The sequence below is a fragment of the Passer montanus genome, unplaced genomic scaffold, assembly GCF_014805655.1.
Source record: "Passer montanus isolate IOZ18808 unplaced genomic scaffold, ASM1480565v1 scaffold1, whole genome shotgun sequence".
NCBI classification, from domain to species: Eukaryota; Metazoa; Chordata; class Aves; order Passeriformes; family Passeridae; genus Passer; species Passer montanus.
Window position 1 is genome coordinate 9,716,617 of NW_024356504.1, and position 20,587 is coordinate 9,737,203.

Consider the following 20,587-nt stretch of genomic DNA (forward strand, 5'->3'; position numbering starts at 1 on the left):
AGGCAGTTTCCAGTCTCTACTGGCCATGCACAACAGGCTCTGAGGGCACAACCTTAGCAGGCAACGATGCCTCAGCACAGGCTGAGGTGTGCAATAAACTGACACTCTGCAAGCACCACTGCAAGTCACCTACACATCAAAATTATGCAGGCTTCCCTCTAGCCACAAAACCACCAAGCTCTGATCAAACACCATGCTGGGAACAAAGAGAACTCAGCAAAACAACAAAATCCACGGCTACTCTTTTGCATCAATTTGTGCAAGTTCTTCCTTCCAGTGACTGTTAATTTGGTTTAGAATGCAGTTGCTTCTCACACCAGGAATAGATAAATTTTCATAATTTCCATAAATCTTTCACAGATCCAAGCAGTTGTTCGTATTTCTTGGCACAGCTAACTACAGAAGTGAAGACAATATGACACATTGTCAATGAACCTCCTGAGGTTCTTTTTTCATATATTGTGACTAAGCAAGCTGTTTTAAGTTTCTGCAGAACAGGGGTTTTTTTTCCCTCTAGAGTTCAGTGCTTTGTGTCTGTAGAAAAAAGGCTTTAGGGGAAAAAATGCTTCTGCAATGGAGAGTGCTCAGTGTTTCCTCTCAGTAATCTGCACTGTTGACTTCCAAACATAATTAAAAATTATACTTCTTCTAATGGTAAACCATAAAATATGGAAGAACTTCTAAAGGCCAAGATTAATAACAATCACTGCAAGATGCATTTGACATTCAAATGCAAATATATGTGTGTTCAAAAAAAGGTTTTAGAAAAAATAAGTTTTAATGTATTATATAAAATGATATTTGGAAAGGCAGAGTAAGCTCCACGCACACATCCACTTTTCTCTTTAAAAATATTCTGTACACAGATCTGGAGCTTATGTCTCATGTTGATAAAAGTTTACTTTCAACTTACAGCTTATGAGGAAAATGAAGCTGGCAAAATGAACTGATAATTAGAATATGGAAGGGTCCTAATATTAAGGCAATGCACTGAACATAATTGAAAAACACTCCAGACAGAGAATTTGGTGACTTCAGCATCTCCTCTCCCTCCTTCCCCAGAAAGCCACCAGTCCCCTTACCAAGCTCAACTATCAAAATATTTGCTCTTTTGTGTACCTTTTCTTCTGACACTTGCTCTGCTGGTTGCTTTGTAGTAAACAAAACTTCTAAAAACTTTTGCCTTCATGTGTAATGGCAACATTTTCAAGGACTGCTTGGTCATGAGTAAGCTGAGTGGCCAGGGATGCTATGACATTTTAGAGCCCCTGGATGTCTACATAAATATTACAGGAGCTAGGCTAAGTTCTCAGAAACACTATTCAGTGTATTTTGTAGTTCCTCAATCTACACTGTAAGAACTGTGCATAGAAAGTAGTGGACACATTCACCCGTGCACTGCAGATGCCTGATAACCCTTTGATGAAGCAAAGCAGCTGTACATTAGCTTTACAGCTGCCTTCTATTTTTGATCACAATGCCAGACCACATCAATTAGCCTAGCATTTGCATCTAAGAGGATATTTATGGAGTTACTTTATTTAAAAAGACAACACACAACTGCATGCCTGGAATTAGTTTGTTATGAGGGAGTACTGAAATTCACACTTGGGAAACCTTACCTTGCTAGGAGGGAGACCTGCATAAAATCAAACCTTTAAGAGACCAGGAAAAATCCCAAGAGCAAATAATTAAAAAAATAAAATAGGGCTCTTCAACCCTTATTGATCATTGCAGAGTAGCATTATTTCAGACTACTCCTAATCTTCCTACAGCATGCAGCTTCAACAAAGCTCCAGGGCTTCCAGTGCTCTGATGCTATGGTTACTCAAAGGCATACAGGAAAGTGGTTAATAATTAAACTCATCATTACATATCTACTTTTTGTAATTATGTTCCTATTTGTGGCTGCTCTGCCAGCTGATTCTGCCAGCCACTGCCTTCCAATAGCATGTGTTGATGGCAAGTGTTTACCAGATTCATTGTACTCCTCATGCTGAGTTTTGGAAATCCTCAGGCAGCTGTCTTCCTTTGCAGGATTCACTGTGGCTTGCTTCACTGACATATAATATGTTCCACCATTGCATGCAGTACATGAAGAGAGCCAGAGTAAAATTTTAATAATAAGAACAACTCCATACCAAGGTAAACATCAAATAAAATGTCATACCTAAACCCAGATGTTTAAGATTGTGGTATTTATGAACCTACACTGCCTACTGGAAGCACACTGTATAGGGAAAAGCCAAACAAAAGCCCCAACTGATGTGTTTGCTGTACTTTCAAATAGGCACCTTGTAGCAAGGTCTCAGGGTCATCCCTGATAGTCTGAAAATTAGGAAGTTACTGCAACTACAGAATTTTTAATAGGAAATACAGTTTTTTTCTAGTTCACAGGGCCAATATTCTCTAGTTTACAGGGTCCTGGAGAGGCAAGAATGTATTTGAATCACACAGTGCCATTATGGGCAGGTGGTGAAGAAGACCTTTGACTAGTGAACTCCTCGCTCTCAAGCACTGCCACTAAAGCCCTGGCAGAAGGAGCTGACTGCTTCTCAACACAGACACCACCAAGTCCCATGTGATGAATGAGAGAGCAGAACTCCTTCAGACAGGGTGCTGGAACAGGCAGGCCAAAAGCCAGCACAGTGTGTGGTCACTAGACAAGAACCCACCTCTAAGCACCCTGGTCTCTAAAACGAGGCAGAACCCTAAGCAACAGTGAGTAAGGACACACTGAAGGAGCTTCTTCCCCTTCCACTCCTGCAACCACTGCGTTGTTTCATTACAACTGAAATACTTAGAATCACAGAATATGCTGAGTTGGAAGGAACCCATCAGGATCATCAAGTCCAACTCCTGGCCTTGCAGACAGCACCCCAAGAATCACATTTCTTGGTCTATGTAATAACGCCACAAGTACTAAGTACTAAATGAAAAAAATCCCACTGAAAGAATCTCGCTTATATTGTGCTTTCCTCTAACAGAAAGACAGAAGGGGGAAATGTTAATTAATTTAAATATAAAAACACAGTTTGCAAGGAATTTTTTCCTGCTCAGTTCTGAGTCAGTGACCATAACAACATTTCCTTCTCTAAGGCAAATGAAGACAGCCAAAATAATTTCCCAAAATGTCTAAACTTACATAAAATGTTATATTCATTTTCCCTCTGTTTTTCACCTTCCCCTCCTGCTGAGGAAGTGCAAAGACACAAGTCTTCTGATGTTTCCATTTGTCATCTGCTGATGGATCGATTCTGACATAAGTTGCAGTTTTCTGCAACTGATCTATTAAAACAACTAACAATAAGGCTGGCTGGTAGGGATGAGAACAGGGGAACTATCATAAGATTTTGTTTCATAAATTGCAAATTTGTATTAAGTTTTAGTATAAAACCATAAATAGTGAATTTGTGCCACCGCCAAAAACCTAAAGTAACTGGGCAAGGGAAAAGAATTTCCTCTTCCTCATCTTGAGCCTACAATTCCTGGGGACGGGCCAAAAATCCCTGTTGAAACTCCTTAAGTTACCTGGGAGGTAACAGCAGTTAAAAAATAGAAGCAAAACTCTGAATTAGTCTCAAATTTACAGCAGTACTTCCCCATGCTAACCTGGCTGCTGTTCAATAGCCAGTAGCCAAGAGCATCAGTAGGCAGAAGAAATTATAAAGCTCTGAGAGGTGTGACAGGTTAGCACTGGGAGGGAATATAACAGGAAAAAACCCAAAAGATCATCAATGATGTATTTATTTTTTGCCAAGATTTTTGCCTCTACTGCTGAAAGATAAAATAAAGCAGTTATGGTATAAAAATACATATTCTACAGGTTTTACTGTACATACATATTCTACAGGATTTATTAATTTAATTGAGAATACAGTTACCCTTCTCCAAGTCATTCCCTCAGCAGTGAGTTCAACTGAACAAGGGCAATGCAAGCTTCAGTTACATTAGCAATAACCTGTTCCTACATCCAAACACGTACTCTTTGCTCAGGTTTAATTAACTGTGAAAAACAGGACTGCTTCATTAATTTGAATAGAGAAACGTGAAAAGCTCATGGCAATAGAGTGCTGAGCTAATACTTTACTACAGGTATGAGTGAGCCACCTTAGTTTATAGATGAATGAAAAGCTCATGGCAATAGAGTTAATACTGAGCTAATACTTTACTACAGGTATGAGTGAGCCACCTTAGTTTATAGATGAATTAAAACTATTTTCATCATAAAATTGCCCAAATATAACATTTTACGAAGTACTTCTTCTATATGTGCCATTTGTATGATATGGCCCTGAAATAATTTCAGTCTTTCAGAAAGCTGGGCTGCCAAGGAAATGAAGGCAAAATTAGCCACCAGTCCAGAGGGAGACACGAGGTGTGGCAGCCCCTCCTCACTGCCCCAAACAACAGCATAATGCACAAGCAGCAGAGATGCTGTATATGGCTCAGTACCAGCTTAACTTGCCAATTTGATGATTACATAGCATTTACTTACTACTCTGATGTTATTAAATACCCCCAGCTGGATTCAAAACAGATAAAGTGAAATTCAATTCTAGATGCATTTTTTGAATTAGTGTGTTGCTTCTTCTTCCCATGATTATGTAAAATTTGTCCCCATTGTATACATTTGAAAGTCCTGTTGCCATCCTATTACTGAATTAGGATACCATTGATATTCTCCTTTTGCTTTTTCTTTCAAAACCCTTCAGTTTCCTTTCAGCCACAAATAAATTCTGCCAGCTTGCTTAGCTTTGTCCTCTTTTGCCTGATCCAGTTATTATCTTAACTTGCAACAGCTTACACAATGAATTACTTCCTATGCTGACTTGCCTTCTCTTACAAAGCCTCATTGTCCAAAATGCATTCATTCTCCTTGTTGATGTACACTGAGGTGCTGCAGTCATTTAAAACTAAGTTTCTCCAGTAGCTTTGATCTTTCTCACAGCATGACTCATGATTTATATCTCAAGCATCCAAAACACTCTATTAATCTTTCCTAAATGCTCTCAACAATTTTTATGCCCTTCTGAAGATAAATCTGAAACAAATTCCTTTTCCATGAGATGGCATCTAACTATGGTCTTCCTGGAAACCTTTTCCATTTGTGATGTTTATTTAAAAATTAATATGGCATTTCCCCTTTCTCACAATGGCATTCTTCAAAATACTCCAGAGCATGGGTATTCCTTCTTGCTCACTCAGTGAATTATAAATTGTTTTATTTATCACCTAATGTTCAGTCCTGCTTTCATGGAAAGGAATAAGATTATAATTCAATTTTAACATCCAAAATGATTTCAGCTTAAAAATTTCCATCACTTACAGAAACTCAGCAATTGGTATTACAAGTAAAAAATAAAAAAGACAATCAAACCCTCCAGAGAATCCAAATCAATTTTAAAGCAAGCACAATCTACCAAATGCGGGCTTCATTTCCTTCCTTAGTGGCCTATGTATCACATTATCCCTCTGCTAATAGCACAGTAAAATATCAAATATCAGCGTTGTGTTAAAAGGGCTCCACAGTGGCCTCTGGCATTCTTCATTTAAATGAGAATATTTATCCAGCATTGGGCAAACAAGCTCACTGAACAAAAGGAATTACAAGGCTTCAGTAACAATAATATACAACCTTTCGGGAAGAACGTGGGAAGGAAACATCACAGCAGATGCAGACTAGAGCAGAAAAAGTGCCCAGCAGAATGCCTGCTTCAATTGATTCAAGAGTGAAAGAGACACCAAGAGCTCTGGAGGTAAAACCCCAGCTTCCCAGCTTTTGCCACAGTGCTGTTTTCTAGAGTCAGTTCTGAATTAAACCAAGGGGGTAGGTATTTTCCAAACTCGTGCTTTGGTATCTCAGCGCTAAAACCAGAAAAAAAATCAGCCTGCTTTAAGGAGCCTTATTCTATGAATCAGATGATCACACATAATCCAAACAATGGTATGAATTTTTCCAAGATGCTGCATTTTTCTTATTGTTCTGTTCCACAAAATATGCAGCAGCATTAGTTCCATGAAAAAGTAGATCCAGCAGATAGGGTAACAGAAGATGGAAACAACAAATGGAATACTGAATATTCTGATGCAGGTAATTTTTTTCAGCTCCAAATAATGTAATATGCAATGTGTTCTGCAAATAGCTTTTCAACAGCTGAGGAACTTTTACGACAAAACCAAGTCTGTCCTACTGCTACAAAGACTGTAAACTGTCTAGAGCGCCAGACATTTTGAATATAGCAATTTAATTTTATGAAGTGGCTCTGCATAACAATCATTATTTTCTTCATTTATGTTCAACAATCTCGATAGCAGGTGAACTGTAATACAGAAACAATGTCAATAACCAGCCACCAGTTTATTGGCAAGGTCTTTTTTTGTATTTCAAATGAAGGTGGTCTGACTTCAGGCTCTAAAATTCTGGAGTACAAGCAATCTGAAATGGCATTTACAAGTTCTACACTACTCTCTCTGGACTGTAACATGTGCATGTATCACTGCTGCTATTTCATTCCAAAAAGAGGCAAAGAGTCAGCCAACTCAGCTGAGCAACAAAATCCCATATTCTCTCTCACAAAAAGCACGAAGCCAGTTCCTCTCAATGTGCACACAGAAACTGTGGGCCATTAACAGAACATCTCCTGCTGTCACACAGAAGCTCACTGGCTCAGTGGTTAGTGTACACATGAGGATAAGCACTTCAATTTCTCAATTTGAAACATCCTACAGTTTCAAGAAAGGGGAACTTTCGTAACAGAAGAACTGGAGATCTACCTGTATGAAGGGATTTTTTCCTTCATACCACCCTGCTATTTTTTATTTGCCTTCCATACATTTATGTCCCTTTGGTAGGCTTTTGGAGTCAAATTTACACTTCAACATGGCTTTCCCTCTAGATGTACCACTAGAAATTGTAACTACCCACCAGACAGTTCTCAGTTCTTCTGTAGGGGATGACTCATTAGGAAGGACACTCCATCAGCTGCATATACACAGAAGCTTGTTGCACCCAGCATTTTTTAAATATAGCCACAGCATACTCATATCATCTGCCTTACTTCAACACTGAATTTGAAAAATAGCAGGATTTGTTTATGCAGGCAGATGATTCTTTTCCCAGTAGAATACCTACATGCAACTTCAGGTTTCCAAGTCTCAGTATAGACTTCAGAAGACTCGCAGAAAATTCATTCTCTTCTGTGAGTTTGTAATTCTCATGGGCAATTAAAGGAAGGAAATTAAATGTGAAAAGTCTATATATGCCACCTGGAAGCTTTGCTTCCGTATGCCTGTAAAGATCTTACAACATTATACAGTCACTGCTCAGCACCAAGGATGAGCAAGCAAGAAACAAGCCAATCCTGAACTCTTTGCTCTGTTTCTTTATCACCAAAGATAATGATATTTTTTCCATTTAATTGGAGCATGATCAGACCATTAACTCTTAATTAGCAAAGCCACCATTTATTTAACTACAAATATTACTGAGAAAAACAAAAACATTATCTCATTCCTGTGTTAATGATAAGCAAAGCAGTCAGTTTAATGCCACTGCAACTCACTGGAACTTAATGTTTTGTTGGCATGACTACTGGTGTGGTACTCTGCAAAGAAGTGTTTTATAGACATGCAAATGAAACAAATGGTAGAGCTGAAAAATCTCAGTTTCATTCAGAAAAGAAAGAACTTGCATATACATGATCAAAGTGGAAATATAATTGGTTGCTTATCTTTTATGCTTCAAATATTAGTGATTTATAAAGACACTAAGAATGTTGTAGTGAATGCTGGCTTCAGTCCTTCAGTGCTAAAACACCTCATTCAGAAGTCTTCAAAATTAAGATGGGGATGGTCACATCTAGCATTTGCCATCTTACCAAGAGTGGAGGCAATGAGGATTAGATGGAAAGGTGAATGCTTCACATTAAATGATTATGTGGGCACTCGGCAGACACAAATAATTTAAACCTGATCTAGAAAACAATGAAGACTGGAGCTGGCAGCTAGTAACACAGAAAGCTTCATATTTTCTTTCAAAGTTGGTACCTTGGTCCATTTCCTCACACAGAAGAACACTCATTACCAAATCTGCTCTTGAAAATAGTATTTGAGGTAGAAGGTGGACAACTTGAACACTTAACCTACAATTACACTGATTCCCTCTTCTCATAAAGTATCAGAAATGACACAGGTGAGTTCAAATCCTGATTATGATAACCTATTTCATCCCCTCAGTGCATTAGCCACCTCACTGCAGGGCATGCTCTGAAACACACAGTGCTATGGGATCAAGTGACCACCACACAGCATGTGAATGGATGAAGTACACATAAAATGTAAGTGCTCAAGGAGACAGAGGGAGAATGTAACTGCATGCTGCTCTGGCCCACACTTCCCCTGGGGCTGACTACTGCTAAATAGCTGAGAACACCACTGATGTGCCCTCCCTGCACAGGCACATCGTTATTCCTGCTCACACCAAGCTGCCTTGCACCTGAGACAGCCTCAAGAACTACAGACATAAAAAAGATTAATAAACCTATTTTTACTTACAAAGCACCAATGACAATCAGGATACATTTTCTTGTGTCAAATTTTTGACCAAAACAAAGATTACGTGAACACACTAAGTACACCATTCCCCTAATTTCACCTCCTAGAATTACAGAAATATGGCCCAACTTTCAGGAGCTCTGAGAACTAGTCACACTGTAAAAACAGTTTGCACCAAAATCCATACTGCTCTCTACTGCAGGGTTAACAGACCTATGTCAGAGTGCTTAGAAGCTTTCAATACCCTTATTTTTTTAAACCAGGTGAAACACAGCATTGATGAGAAACTCCACAGAAACCTCCTTCCACAGTACATTAGACAAAGAATAGGCAAAAAATGTATTTTTTTCTAAAACACTAATGCATTTTGTTTGCTAATAAAAAATAACCTCTGCCAGAGGCATTTAAGCAAGGATGATGGTGAAATTGACATTAATACTTTGGTAAGACTTACTGCCAGTTTAATACCTATAATGAAAAGTAATCAAGTGAAATAGGCATGCTGCTATGCCTTTTTTTCTTTTAAAATCCCATTAGATATTGATAAGAACTTATATTCCTTACCAATGCTAGTAGCAAAGCATTTTATGAATGCAAATTCATTTTCACTCCTCATGAACATAGACTTTATGCCTGGGCTTTATATTATACCTGTACAAGATTTCAATTCTATGATATGTCATGAAAGCATAATAATAAGTGCCTACCTTTTTCAGGAACCGTACTCCATAGGTAAATATATAAAGGTAAAATGTAAATCTCCACCTGCAAAAGGTACAAGAGATTAACTCTAAAATATCAGGTTTACATATTTTACAGAATCAACACATGATTTCTTATTTCACCACCAAACCAGCACACCCTGGTTACATTAACAGAAGTTGAAGCAAAATTTTGGTCTGGTTTTCTACAACTTCTGTTATCAAGCATCGTGCTCATTTGTCTGCTTTTCCTGGCTTCTCATTAGCTCTCTGAAAATACTTGCTAATTTTATCTAAACAGGAAAAAAATTCTTCACACATTTTCGAGGATATTAAGTTTTTAAAAGTTTAATGAAAACCAGCAGGACAATGGAGGAGAGAGGACAATTTAACCATCTGTTGCAGGAAAGTTCATCTCTTATTAGACACCAGGAAAAAGATAATAAGAAATTTTATTAAGACTTCAACAGGTGACTTGGGAGTACTGAATGTCAAACAGACTCTTTAGTAAAAAGTGTCATTCACAATGAGCTGGAAATTCACTTGACAGATTCCAGCACTCCACATCTGGTTTTAGGGAGTGCATTTGCGTCAGACAGATATGCTGGATACAGATATTTATCCATAATTTACATCCACTTCCCATGTATCCCTTGATAAAAATGATCTACATTTTCCCAAATCCACTCAGAATAATTGCTGAGCTTCTGGTTTTCTTTTTAGATTAAGGCAAAGTAGAAGTTAAGAATGGGATGCTATGGTAAATAAAAGAAACCACCAGGAGATTTAATAAAAAAATTATTGTCTCCTCTGTCTTTCTCCAGTCTTCAAGAAAAGAAGACACAGTAACTTCCTATCTTTTGGACCCATTACTTACTTATGAAAGAGCTACTGGAAGTCTGAGGAAGTAAAATCATAACCTTGTGCAGTATAAATTCTTAAGAGGAATTCCTTGGGGTTTTTTTTCCCCAAGGGTTGGACTGATTACACACACATGCTTAATATAAACACCAGAGAAGTAATAATCATAATGTTTATAGCAGGATGAGATTTAGCTACCTTAGTGTGAAGCAATGCTGCAACGTGAATCATCTTCAATGACATATTTTACAGCACTTACAACTTTCTCTCCACTGGCAAAACTATTAGCTTCCAGTTAATTGGCACTGGAGTGCTTTCAAATGTTACTGGAATGGTTACAAAACTGAAAACGTTCCTATGCCAAAGGTTAATCCAAACCTTTCTCTTCAAAGCTACTTTTACAAGTATTTAGAAAGACAGTTGTGTCATACATAAATAACCCTCTGACAATTTGAGGAGAGTGTAAGAACATCAATGAGATTTAAAGTGTGATACTTCAGTTGAACAAAAACTCTATTTTACATTGTGGTCTCCATAGCATGGAAGAAATTAATTTATTAAACTGATATGAGAGAAACAGTAAACCCTTCAAGGGTTTGGCCACTGAAATAACATGGCACACCGTTTTCATGCTGGCACTTTCAAGATACTGTGAAAATAGAGTACTTGGAAGCAAGAAGTTAGTTGTGGCAGAAACCTTCAAATCATGCAGATGAAAGACAAAGAAAGGATAGTATTATGAAGGAAGGATTTATTTGGGTGGAAAGTTTCTCGTTAGGCCAGTCCTACAGCCAGTAAACTTGCCATTCAATTTCACAGTCACATATATCATCTAGTGAAAAGTTTGAAGGCTGTCACTGAAAATATTAGGAGGAAAACCCTGCCTACCCTATTCACTGATGAGCACTTTCAGTGCCCTTCTTTCACTCCTAAATGTGAGCAACTATGATAAATTCTTTGCAAAGGGTCTTATCACCTTTCACATTTCTCCAAGCAAAATTCATAACATGCTCAAGGGCTTTTCTAGCTTGCTGTTGGGAGATGCAATATTGCACAGAGGAGTTCAAAGGCAGTTTGATGTATTTGAAATATGCTAATAGCTGAGTTTAGCTGGTAGGTATCAGGGATTTTCCAGTCTGCATGGACATTTGGAAAACTCTGATTGCAGAATTTCCTGCAGCTACCACCCCTCAAAAAATAAAAAGACCCTTTCCCAAAACAGGGAAATTAAGAAACACCGATATTCCCATCTAAGTCTCCACCACCTCCCAAAGCACTGACACTGCTATACGTTTGTGTTAAAGCCATGGATTGCCCTGGAGGAGAGTTTCTGGAGCATCAGAAAACCCTCAGAGACAAGAGCCATTGGGTATTATTTGAGCCTGCTGAAAACAGTCAGTTTGTTTCAACTGTTCAACTGCTACAAAGGTGATAGATGCACACAATAAGATGATATGTTCTTCTTCCCGAATTTACCAAGCAAGTGGACTTGGATTTAGCACCAGAAGATGAAAGGCTAAGAACTGAATGATAGACCAAGCAGGTCAAAGTACTAACTTCTTAAAGAAAAGAAAAGTATTGATAGAAAAAAAAGCTTATTCCTGCTGAACAACAAACACAAAAGCTATTCTACAAACTTCCGGCTTGGTCAAACTCCAATAAACAAAAATTTGAAGCAAAGCAAAGTTGGAATTGGCCCCTGGCATGTTTATCACCATTTACCAGCTAACTCTGGTGGTAGCAGATCAACAAAAGACTTTCATTGCTCTGTAGCTGTCAGCTAGCTGCTTTTTCTGCAGACTTTAAAGGGCAATTCTCCCAGCTCAATACCCCAAAAGGAATCTCAATCCCATACAAGAAGGTCCAAGGAGTTTCCCACATTGTTTTACCAGTACTTGTAGATGGTTTATTGCTGCACTTAACAGTACAACATCCACAAACCAAGGTAAACTAGATGAATGCATACTCAATAATTTGGGTTTAAAGACAGGGAGAAAAGGTACAGGAACTAGGTTATGAAGCTGCATTATTCACTCAAAATCATACAGACAAGGACAGAATGCATGTGAGAAATACCTTCCATACAGTGCAGATATATCCAAGCAAGATTCCTCCAAAGGTGAACTCTCAAATCAATTCTCTTGCAACAAGTATTCTAATACGAATGATGGATTTCAATCTACAGTACATACTTCTTTATGCCTCTATTTGGGTCTCACTGAAGCCCACTGATGAGGAAATGCAAATAAAAGGAAAATGTTATAAGCAGTAATCACACCTATTCACAGTATAGCCCAGTGTCCAAAACATCTCTGCCTTTTGGGAACTTGGGCAAAATGTTTTTTCTGTCTGCACAGAACATTGTAGAAGAGAAGAATATCTTTCTTAGTATGTTGTTATTGAGTTTTATTCCAACTGAATTCACAAAGTGGTAGTTGATGAAGTGCTGTCTTGAATTTGTCCTAGGTAATAGTCCCAAATTTAATGTTGGAAAGTGCCCCTAGCCTAAGCACAGTCTGAACAGTTACAGAATCCAGGAAAGGGAAGATGCCTAGCCAGTGGTATAAAACCTCCTAGTACCCTTTCTATATCCTGCTTAAGGTCCTCCTTAAGCATCAGCAGCTCATGCTGAGTGTCCACATGTCACTGGATACTGCTGTTGTTTGGTCACAGCTGGTTGCCTCCAACAGGGAAAGCAATTTCTTCTAAGGCAGCAGTAGCAGAGCCCAAGAGACTAGGAAAAGCAAGGAAAGATGCATATTAAAATATCTCTCATTCCCCTTTCCCTCCAGCAAAATTCTCTGCCCTATTAAAGACATACAGAGGAGGCCACGGGGTGAAGCACTCCATCGTGGGCAACTGCCACTTCAATTCATGCTTAACTGAAAGATGAAAACAACTGAAGCTTCTCTGTTTTGTGAGAATTTACTCTCTCCCTCAGACTTCAAGCATTCCTTTGGTCAGTTGTATAGAGACAAAATTTGAATTACCCATTTACAAAGTGTGCTGCTTGAAAGACTGAAGTTAGTTTAAATCCAGCAAACCTAGATGAAAGCACTCAAGGCACAAGAGCTCTGAAAGACCCGATCTGTCTGCTCACAATAAGGTTTATGAGCTCACTTTAGTCCTCCACTAAAAGACTTACAAACTGAACCAGGCTTACATCTGGTCTGCTGAAACTCGGAATAAGGGAGATCAAATGGACTTATGGACCTTCCATAAAATTCTTTGGGTTGTGCTGTTGCTTACCGGGCCAGTGCTTCAAACATGAATGTGACACACTGCAGCAAAAAAGTCAAGCTAAAAAGTGACTCTGCCAAAAATAAATTCTTTTCTAATGTACCATTAAAAAGAATGCTGTAGAGTCCCTCAAAGGTGCAGCAGCAGATCTGACTGCTCTTTTCTGCATTTGAATGCATTCCCAGTCCACAGCACAGTCTCAACCCCTTTAACTTTGAGCTGCTAATGAAATTTTAAAGATGCTTCAGCATGACACAGAACATCATCTAAAAAGATGGAAAAGTTGGAGAGCCTCCACCATCTAACCTGATACAAGGCATGGTATGCTCAATTCAACAAAAACTATTTGAAGTGCCCACTTGAGCAAGCACTTCACCAATTTCATGCATATGTCTTGACAGGTTCCCTTCATCACACTGATGAAATTTTGTCCTTCAAATTTTGTTCTGAATTTTTGCACTGAGATATGAAATTAAACTTCAGCTAACAAAAAAAAAAAAACCCAAAACAAAACAAAACCAAAAAACCCAGGATCAATCAGTGGTCAAGCAGAGCACCCCCCTACTCCATACTTTTTGCAGAGCTCACCACATGGGGTTCATGCTCTGTGAGGAAGATGCCATCCTCCCTATGGACCTGCTGCCCAGCTGAGTGAGCTCAGCATGGGTGCCTCCCTACAAAAAATGGACACTTCTCCCTAGGGCACGGGTGAAGAGGCACAAGGCCTCTCTGCTCCTGCAATTTTCCCTTTTTTCCACTTCTTTTGCACGAAGACAGTGGCCAGGCTGTGGACGTGGCACTCCTGAGAACTTTGCAGCACCCACCTCGCAGTGCACAGTGCTCATGGCTCTGATGCCAAACCAGTGTGTGCTGCTCAGCAATGGTGTGCAAGGATCCAAGGCTATCCAACTGCTAACAACAAAACATCAAACATAGTAAATGCAGAATGTTAAAAACATAAAAGTCATTATGCTTGCAGAATTGTAGCTGTTATTTACAGAGATGCCTTTGCCATTGCTTTGCTACAGACAGGGCCACTAACAGCAACGTAAGAATGTCACACTTCAAAACAGTTAACATTAAAAAAAACCTCATTGTTATTTAGCAACTAGTCATAGGCTCACCACATTGCCTGCATTTGAAGAAACTGGCTCTCTGGCTCTGAAAACTATTTTCAGAGAAACTGCACATGCCTGAAGTTTTTCCATGGAAATATAATTCCATGTATAAATGTAAGATTCCAGTAAAATGTAAGATTTGCTGTTCTCCATCATCTACTGCTCACCTTCTGGCAGTGGTGGACAGACCTCTGGGCTCAGGCTTTGGACTGAAAGTCACACTGAGCTTCATGCAAACACCACAGTTGCAGGTCTTGGCTCTGGAGATGAGAAGGCTTGAAGTACCATCACATAGCTTGTTCTCCATTTTAATCCCCACACTGAATGGACTGCACAAACATGTCGCTGGGCTATGGAATCATTAGTTGAGACTGAAAACTACTTTTTGCTGCAAAGGTTTCCTTTGGTTGTGAAAAGTTTATTCACTGTGAAAGTGCTCAAAGGAGCATTTCCGAGGCTGAGTTTAAGCAGTATTCAATGTTTATTTCTTTTAAATGGGAAGCATCATTAAGTTCCACACATGCTCACTGTGACTTAAAGCAGTCTGTTTTATCCTCAATTTGCATTTTTCTGCCCCCCCAACTACAGTATGACAGCCTCCAACTTTTCAATTCACTCAAGAAGACTTAATCCAATTAATGTTGCTTCTGATATAGCCAGAGGTATACATTTCTTCTAGATGACTACCTCTAAAGACAAATATTTATAGGATAAACCTAAAAAAAACAGACTCTGAACTTCTGGATCAACTTATTAATATTTGTGACATTGTCTACCTACCTATTACTCCAACTTTAAGTTAAAACCAAAACTAATCACAACAAACAGTAACCCTTCTCCCCTAAATGAACAAAAAATTTCCCTAGAGATACTATTTTTTAGGCAACAAATCATGTAAAAATACAAGACAGAGCACTGAAAAATAATGCTTAATCCATCCAATAAATAGGAGGTCAAACAGTAGACTCCACTAAATCTTTCCTTATCTTCAGTGCTGATACCTCGTCTCATACAAAGCTGCAAGTATGACTGCATGGTTGATGGAAGTAGCTCCACTGTTCCAATTCCCTGCCTTCCCAGATTTCTGTAATGACCATTTGCTGCATTTCCACAAAGCCTGACAGATGCAAGCAGATACAAAAAATGTTCATTAAAAATAATACATAGGTAAATAAATGAATGAATAAAATCTTCTTGCCTCTTTTGGCACAGTATTGCTGTTGAGTCAGCCAGGACCATGCAAATGGTAAATGTTCCTGCACTGTGGTTAAGCAGATGTTATATCAGGAAGAAGGCAGTTATGCACAACTCACTAAGATGTGCAAAACAGCAGGTGTGATAAATTGAGAACACTGTATTGGCTCTCCTCTTAATCTTCTGGATTAAGACTTGACTGTCATCTGATTTTCCTCTTGGTTGCAGTTTGAATCAGTTATTTAATATTAAGTATTACAGTGCCACTTGAGACCAGTCCTGTCCTAAATCTGTATGCTCAAAATGCCGCTCTGAAAGTCTTAAGAGCAAAATTTAGTAGTGCAGAAAAGAGGAAAGGAAACACAGTACTAAATTTTGAAGTGATGCAGTTTTATAAATAATAAAGTGTGTTTATATAATTAGGCCAGAAAATATGTATAATACAAAAGGTGTTTTGATAACTCATTCTAGGTTATGTAGTTTCTGTTCAATGATTATGCAACTGTTCTCTTCTGAGTACTTTGAGGGCTACATAAAATAAAGGACTGATAAGACCTCAGAGATCTATGATCCTTGCCAAATCCTGCCCTACAAAGAGATACTATCTGGAAAGTTCATGGGAAGCACACACAGAAAAACCAGATGTCACTGCCATGCACTGTCCCTTGTGGTCTGACCAGCAGACCTGTTTTCTCATCAGTGATGCTCAATGCAAACAGCTGATGAGTCTTGGAAAGAGAAACCAACTGAAAAGCCTTTCTTGCAGGGACCTCTACTCTCCATTCTCACAGCGATCTCACAAGTTGCCTGCTTGCAGACACAACAGCTGCTCACTGTCCCACTCCTTTACAGCTCCAGAGGAATGAAAACTTGAATCTTCCAGACTGCATTTGAATTTCACCTAGCAATACTGTCCTAGCCACGATGGCCAACATTTGTATGCATAAGGTACCTTTGTGTCAGGTGCCTTCTTAGACCAACTTGCATTACCTGTTTTCTTTTGCTCCCATGCTGAATGTTACTTTCCTGTAGCATTAAGTGTGCCCCAGAGTGGTTTTTAGCCTGCTAAAGCAGATGCTGAACCCTCAGGAGTATGATCTTTGTGGAGGCAGGCTAGGTGTCAGCGCTGTTTCCCCATTTCCCGAGGAAGCTGCCAGCTGTGCTCGATCCATGCAGCACCTCCCAAGGTTGTGCCCAGCAACCACACACCCTCTGATTACACGGGAGAGATCAGTCTGCCAGGGAGGGCCTGCTTTGTCACATTCGGTATTTCCATTTCAGAAGTTAAACCTCCCCAACTTCCAAGTGGGAGTTGCAGGGCTAGCACAGCTAAGATTGGAGGACAAGCAATGTTTTTAGCAGAGTATTGAAACCTCATCTTGTCAATTTTGTTTTCCCTTTTACATGCTAAAGTGTATTTACTTTGTCATTTACGTTCCTTCCCTTTCCCTGTCTCCCATTCATTGCTTGTTGGATCACTGAAAACTTCAGAAAAACCTCTATAAGTTGCTCATGACAGTGAAGGCTTTTTTTAGTCCATTTTTCATTTTTAAAGATTTATTTTCCCTCAGTATTCCAAGCACTGTATAAAGAAACAGGGACAGGAAATTTTTGCACTATTTTTCTTGCAGAAGTGTTTTTATCAGAGCAGCAGCAATGAAACTAAAGAAGACAGAAACCCAAATTTACCAGGAAGAACCATCTAACCAAAATATATTCATTAAAGTATTTAAATAACTAACCATAAGGGATAGCATTAAGAATTTCAAAGCACACTTTGTGCAGCACCTTATACTAAATATTTCCTGTCTGATAGCCACAATTTCAGGCTGTTTCAGGGCCTGATCTTAGAAGATTTACCCTGCTAGTAACCACAACTACATGAGCTGATGCACTACTTGAATCCTCTGAAAAAATCAGTGAAGAATTTAAATCACATATACCTTTTTTTAATCTGCTAGTTTCTTGAACTTGAGGGAATTGAAAAATAAACATGCCTGTATGAGCAAATCCTGGTCACCAGTCAATACAAGCAGAAGGACCTGCCACACTGATATGTAAAATGTAACGAGTTCATAGATTTAATATAGATTTAATATATATTTAATATAATGCAAAACAGGAGCACAAAGATGAAGTAACCAGAAAGGTCCCCACTGCAGCCTGGGCTCTGTGTGCTGTCAGAGCAGGTCTATGCTGAGACACCAAAGTAGAAGACAGAAGCTGGATCAAACACTAAGTTACCACATGCCTGTAGCTACATTACCTACCATCATCCCAAAAAGCATTAGATGAACTAGCAAGTTTCTCATCTCCATCAGCATCACGTACATGTTCTCACACAGACCACCACCACTACATAAATTCAGCTACAGGCCACTGCAAGCCCCCTTCCATTGGCAGACAACTCACTAACACACAAAAACCAGTGTAGTAGTATGTCTAGTTATATGTAAGTGAAAAATGCTAAACAATGTGAAAGCTAATTCTCCTCTTAACTCTGTGTCTCTGTGAAAAGGCACAGTCCATGTATCTATAAAATGAAAGGCAATCAGATAGGAAACAAAACTGTGTAACAACATAAATACAAAGCAGAAGAGAGAAGTAAGGATTTGCAGTGCATAAAATAAAATTCATTCATTGCTGTGTATAAAATAACATCTTACTGCCACTTAACTCTTCAGTGTTTCAAGGCACTTGTCTCCAGTGTTTGCCAACTTCATTTAAAGCTGAGGCTGACTGAAGGTGGCAGCTTGTCTCTGCCACAATCAGGAACTAGACAGTTTAAGGGGCATAGAACACAAGAAAGCAGTAGCTACTGCAGCCTTTTCAATTTTCCTTCAGTTGCTTAAATTGTTATATTGTGACTGTAGTTTTGGATTTGTGTTCACATTAACTAAAACTTAGGGAGGAATTATTTAATTTCCATAATATAAGATAATGGTGAGCCCATACAACCCACAAGAGAATGGAAACCTAGTTAATTATAACCTTGCTTAATGTACAGTGATAATGTTAAGTGATGGTGTCTGCAGGATGAACACATGAGTTAATTTAAATTTATTAACTGTGTTAAAAACTGTGTCACAGAAGGCAGTAAGGGCAGGGAATTCAGACTTTTAAGTAATTCAATTTGAGGGAAGAGGAAATTTCATAAGATGCAAAATATTACGTGCTTAAAGCACTCAAATATTAAAACACAGTGAGCATATTATGAGGACATGGCACAGCAGAACAGCAGGGAAAGAGGGCTGGCAACTCCTGACACTCAACCAATGTTGTAATTTTCCCCTAATACCATGTTTGGGCAGTGAAAAGTCCTGAGGCCCAGCTTAGAAAGACAGAATGGTGATCATAGACCACCATAGATTCATATGTGGGTATGGCAGACACAGTAGGAGAGGAATCATGAGGGAAGTTGCCAATCTTGCCCAGTGCTGGGGTCTGCATCATATGAGCCCTGAGCTAACTGCAGCCTTTTGAGCAGCATACCATGGCTGCCAATCTTGCCCAATGCTGGGGTCTGCATCATATGATGAGCCCTGAGCTAACTGCAGCCTTTTGAGCAGCATACCATGGAGTTGCAAGAAGTCTACTTCCATCTTCTCCAGATGATTCAGCTTTTCAGTGCAGCAGGATAGGAGGGCAAAAAAAGCAGACCCAGATCCAGTATTTTACTATTACAAATAGGTCCTTGAATGTATGAACTACAGAGTCTAAATGCAGCTCTCACAGTTCTATTGTAAAACTGCAATATTTTACATGCTTAGTATAGATAAAAATTGACAGATCATCTTTGTTACTCTGCACTTCAATTACCACTTGCTAGCAATTAAGAGTCTCCTTTCTCAACTCCCCTAATACCTGAAGCCATAATAAACACTTCTTGCACCCAGCAAAATCACATCTTCCCTGTTCTGGAACAATTTCACAGACCCCAACTCCTTTCACATTTCATTCAACAGCTATGTCCTTGATCCACAAGCTGCCTCACAAATCTGACTCTGCCAACACCTGAGCCTACTCGCCCCTCATGTCATAATCCACTTATCAACACAATACCAAATATCTGATTGCCCAAGTAACAGCAGTTCACATTCCATGGAAAACAGCAAAGGAAAACAAGGGAGATAGTGCAGTTCTGTGGCCACTGAAGAGAAACTACCACACTTGCTGCAGAGCATTTTGAGTGTCTTCACAGACCCATCCCCCTTTGCTTTTCTGGTCATGAAACACTGGTTAGTCCTTCACTCCATGTAGCACTGGAGCAGTTGCCAAATCAGAATTAAATGGACCCAAAGTACCATCTACCACAAATTTTTGCTCAGATCAGAAGTGTGTTAGAAGCTGGCTTAGGAGAGCCTGATGCTATTAAATACTCAGAGCTAAAAGCCTATTTATTTTCTAATGCTTTACTGCTCAACACAAAGCACAGACTGATAAATTCTTTCACACATTTTTTTTTTTATCATGTGCATCAGCACAGTTCAGAATTTCAACAACCAAACAGCTGTCTTCATTTCTTTCCCTTGCACAGTTATTTTTCCAGTAAAACTTTGCAGGAGAGAATTACTCTGCTAGTGAGAAAAGCAGTATGCCCAAGGAGTTGCAAACAGCCAATAAAATTTCTGTGTTACACACAAATGTGTGTAACAAGCAAAAAAACCCCAATCAGTATTTCTCTATACCTAAACACATATATGTACACACACACACATACAGTCATAGATAGATAAAATCTTCCTCCAAAGCAATGTGCATAAACAAAATCTCAATTCCTTAAGAAAAAGAATGTCTAGCTAGGGTATGAGACAGAGGCTCTTCTCTCCCCTACATCAAAACTAAAAGACACCCTACATACAGACAATTTAGTATCCAAGCTTCTTCTAGAGAATAAAGGAGGGGTAAAAATAGATC

General features: G+C 39.0%; 1 protein-coding gene across 3 annotated transcripts in view; it reads right to left on the reverse strand.

Annotated features, from left to right (window-relative positions):
• Positions 1 to 20,587, reverse strand: part of CERS6 (ceramide synthase 6) — a 94,440-nt gene that overhangs the window by 37,562 nt on the left and 36,291 nt on the right. For all 3 annotated transcript variants that reach the window (XM_039700956.1, XM_039700949.1, XM_039700965.1), the window contains one exon: positions 9,264 to 9,321. In XM_039700956.1, the coding sequence (XP_039556890.1) occupies positions 9,264 to 9,321 (58 nt within the window). The remainder of the gene's footprint in view (positions 1 to 9,263; positions 9,322 to 20,587) is intronic.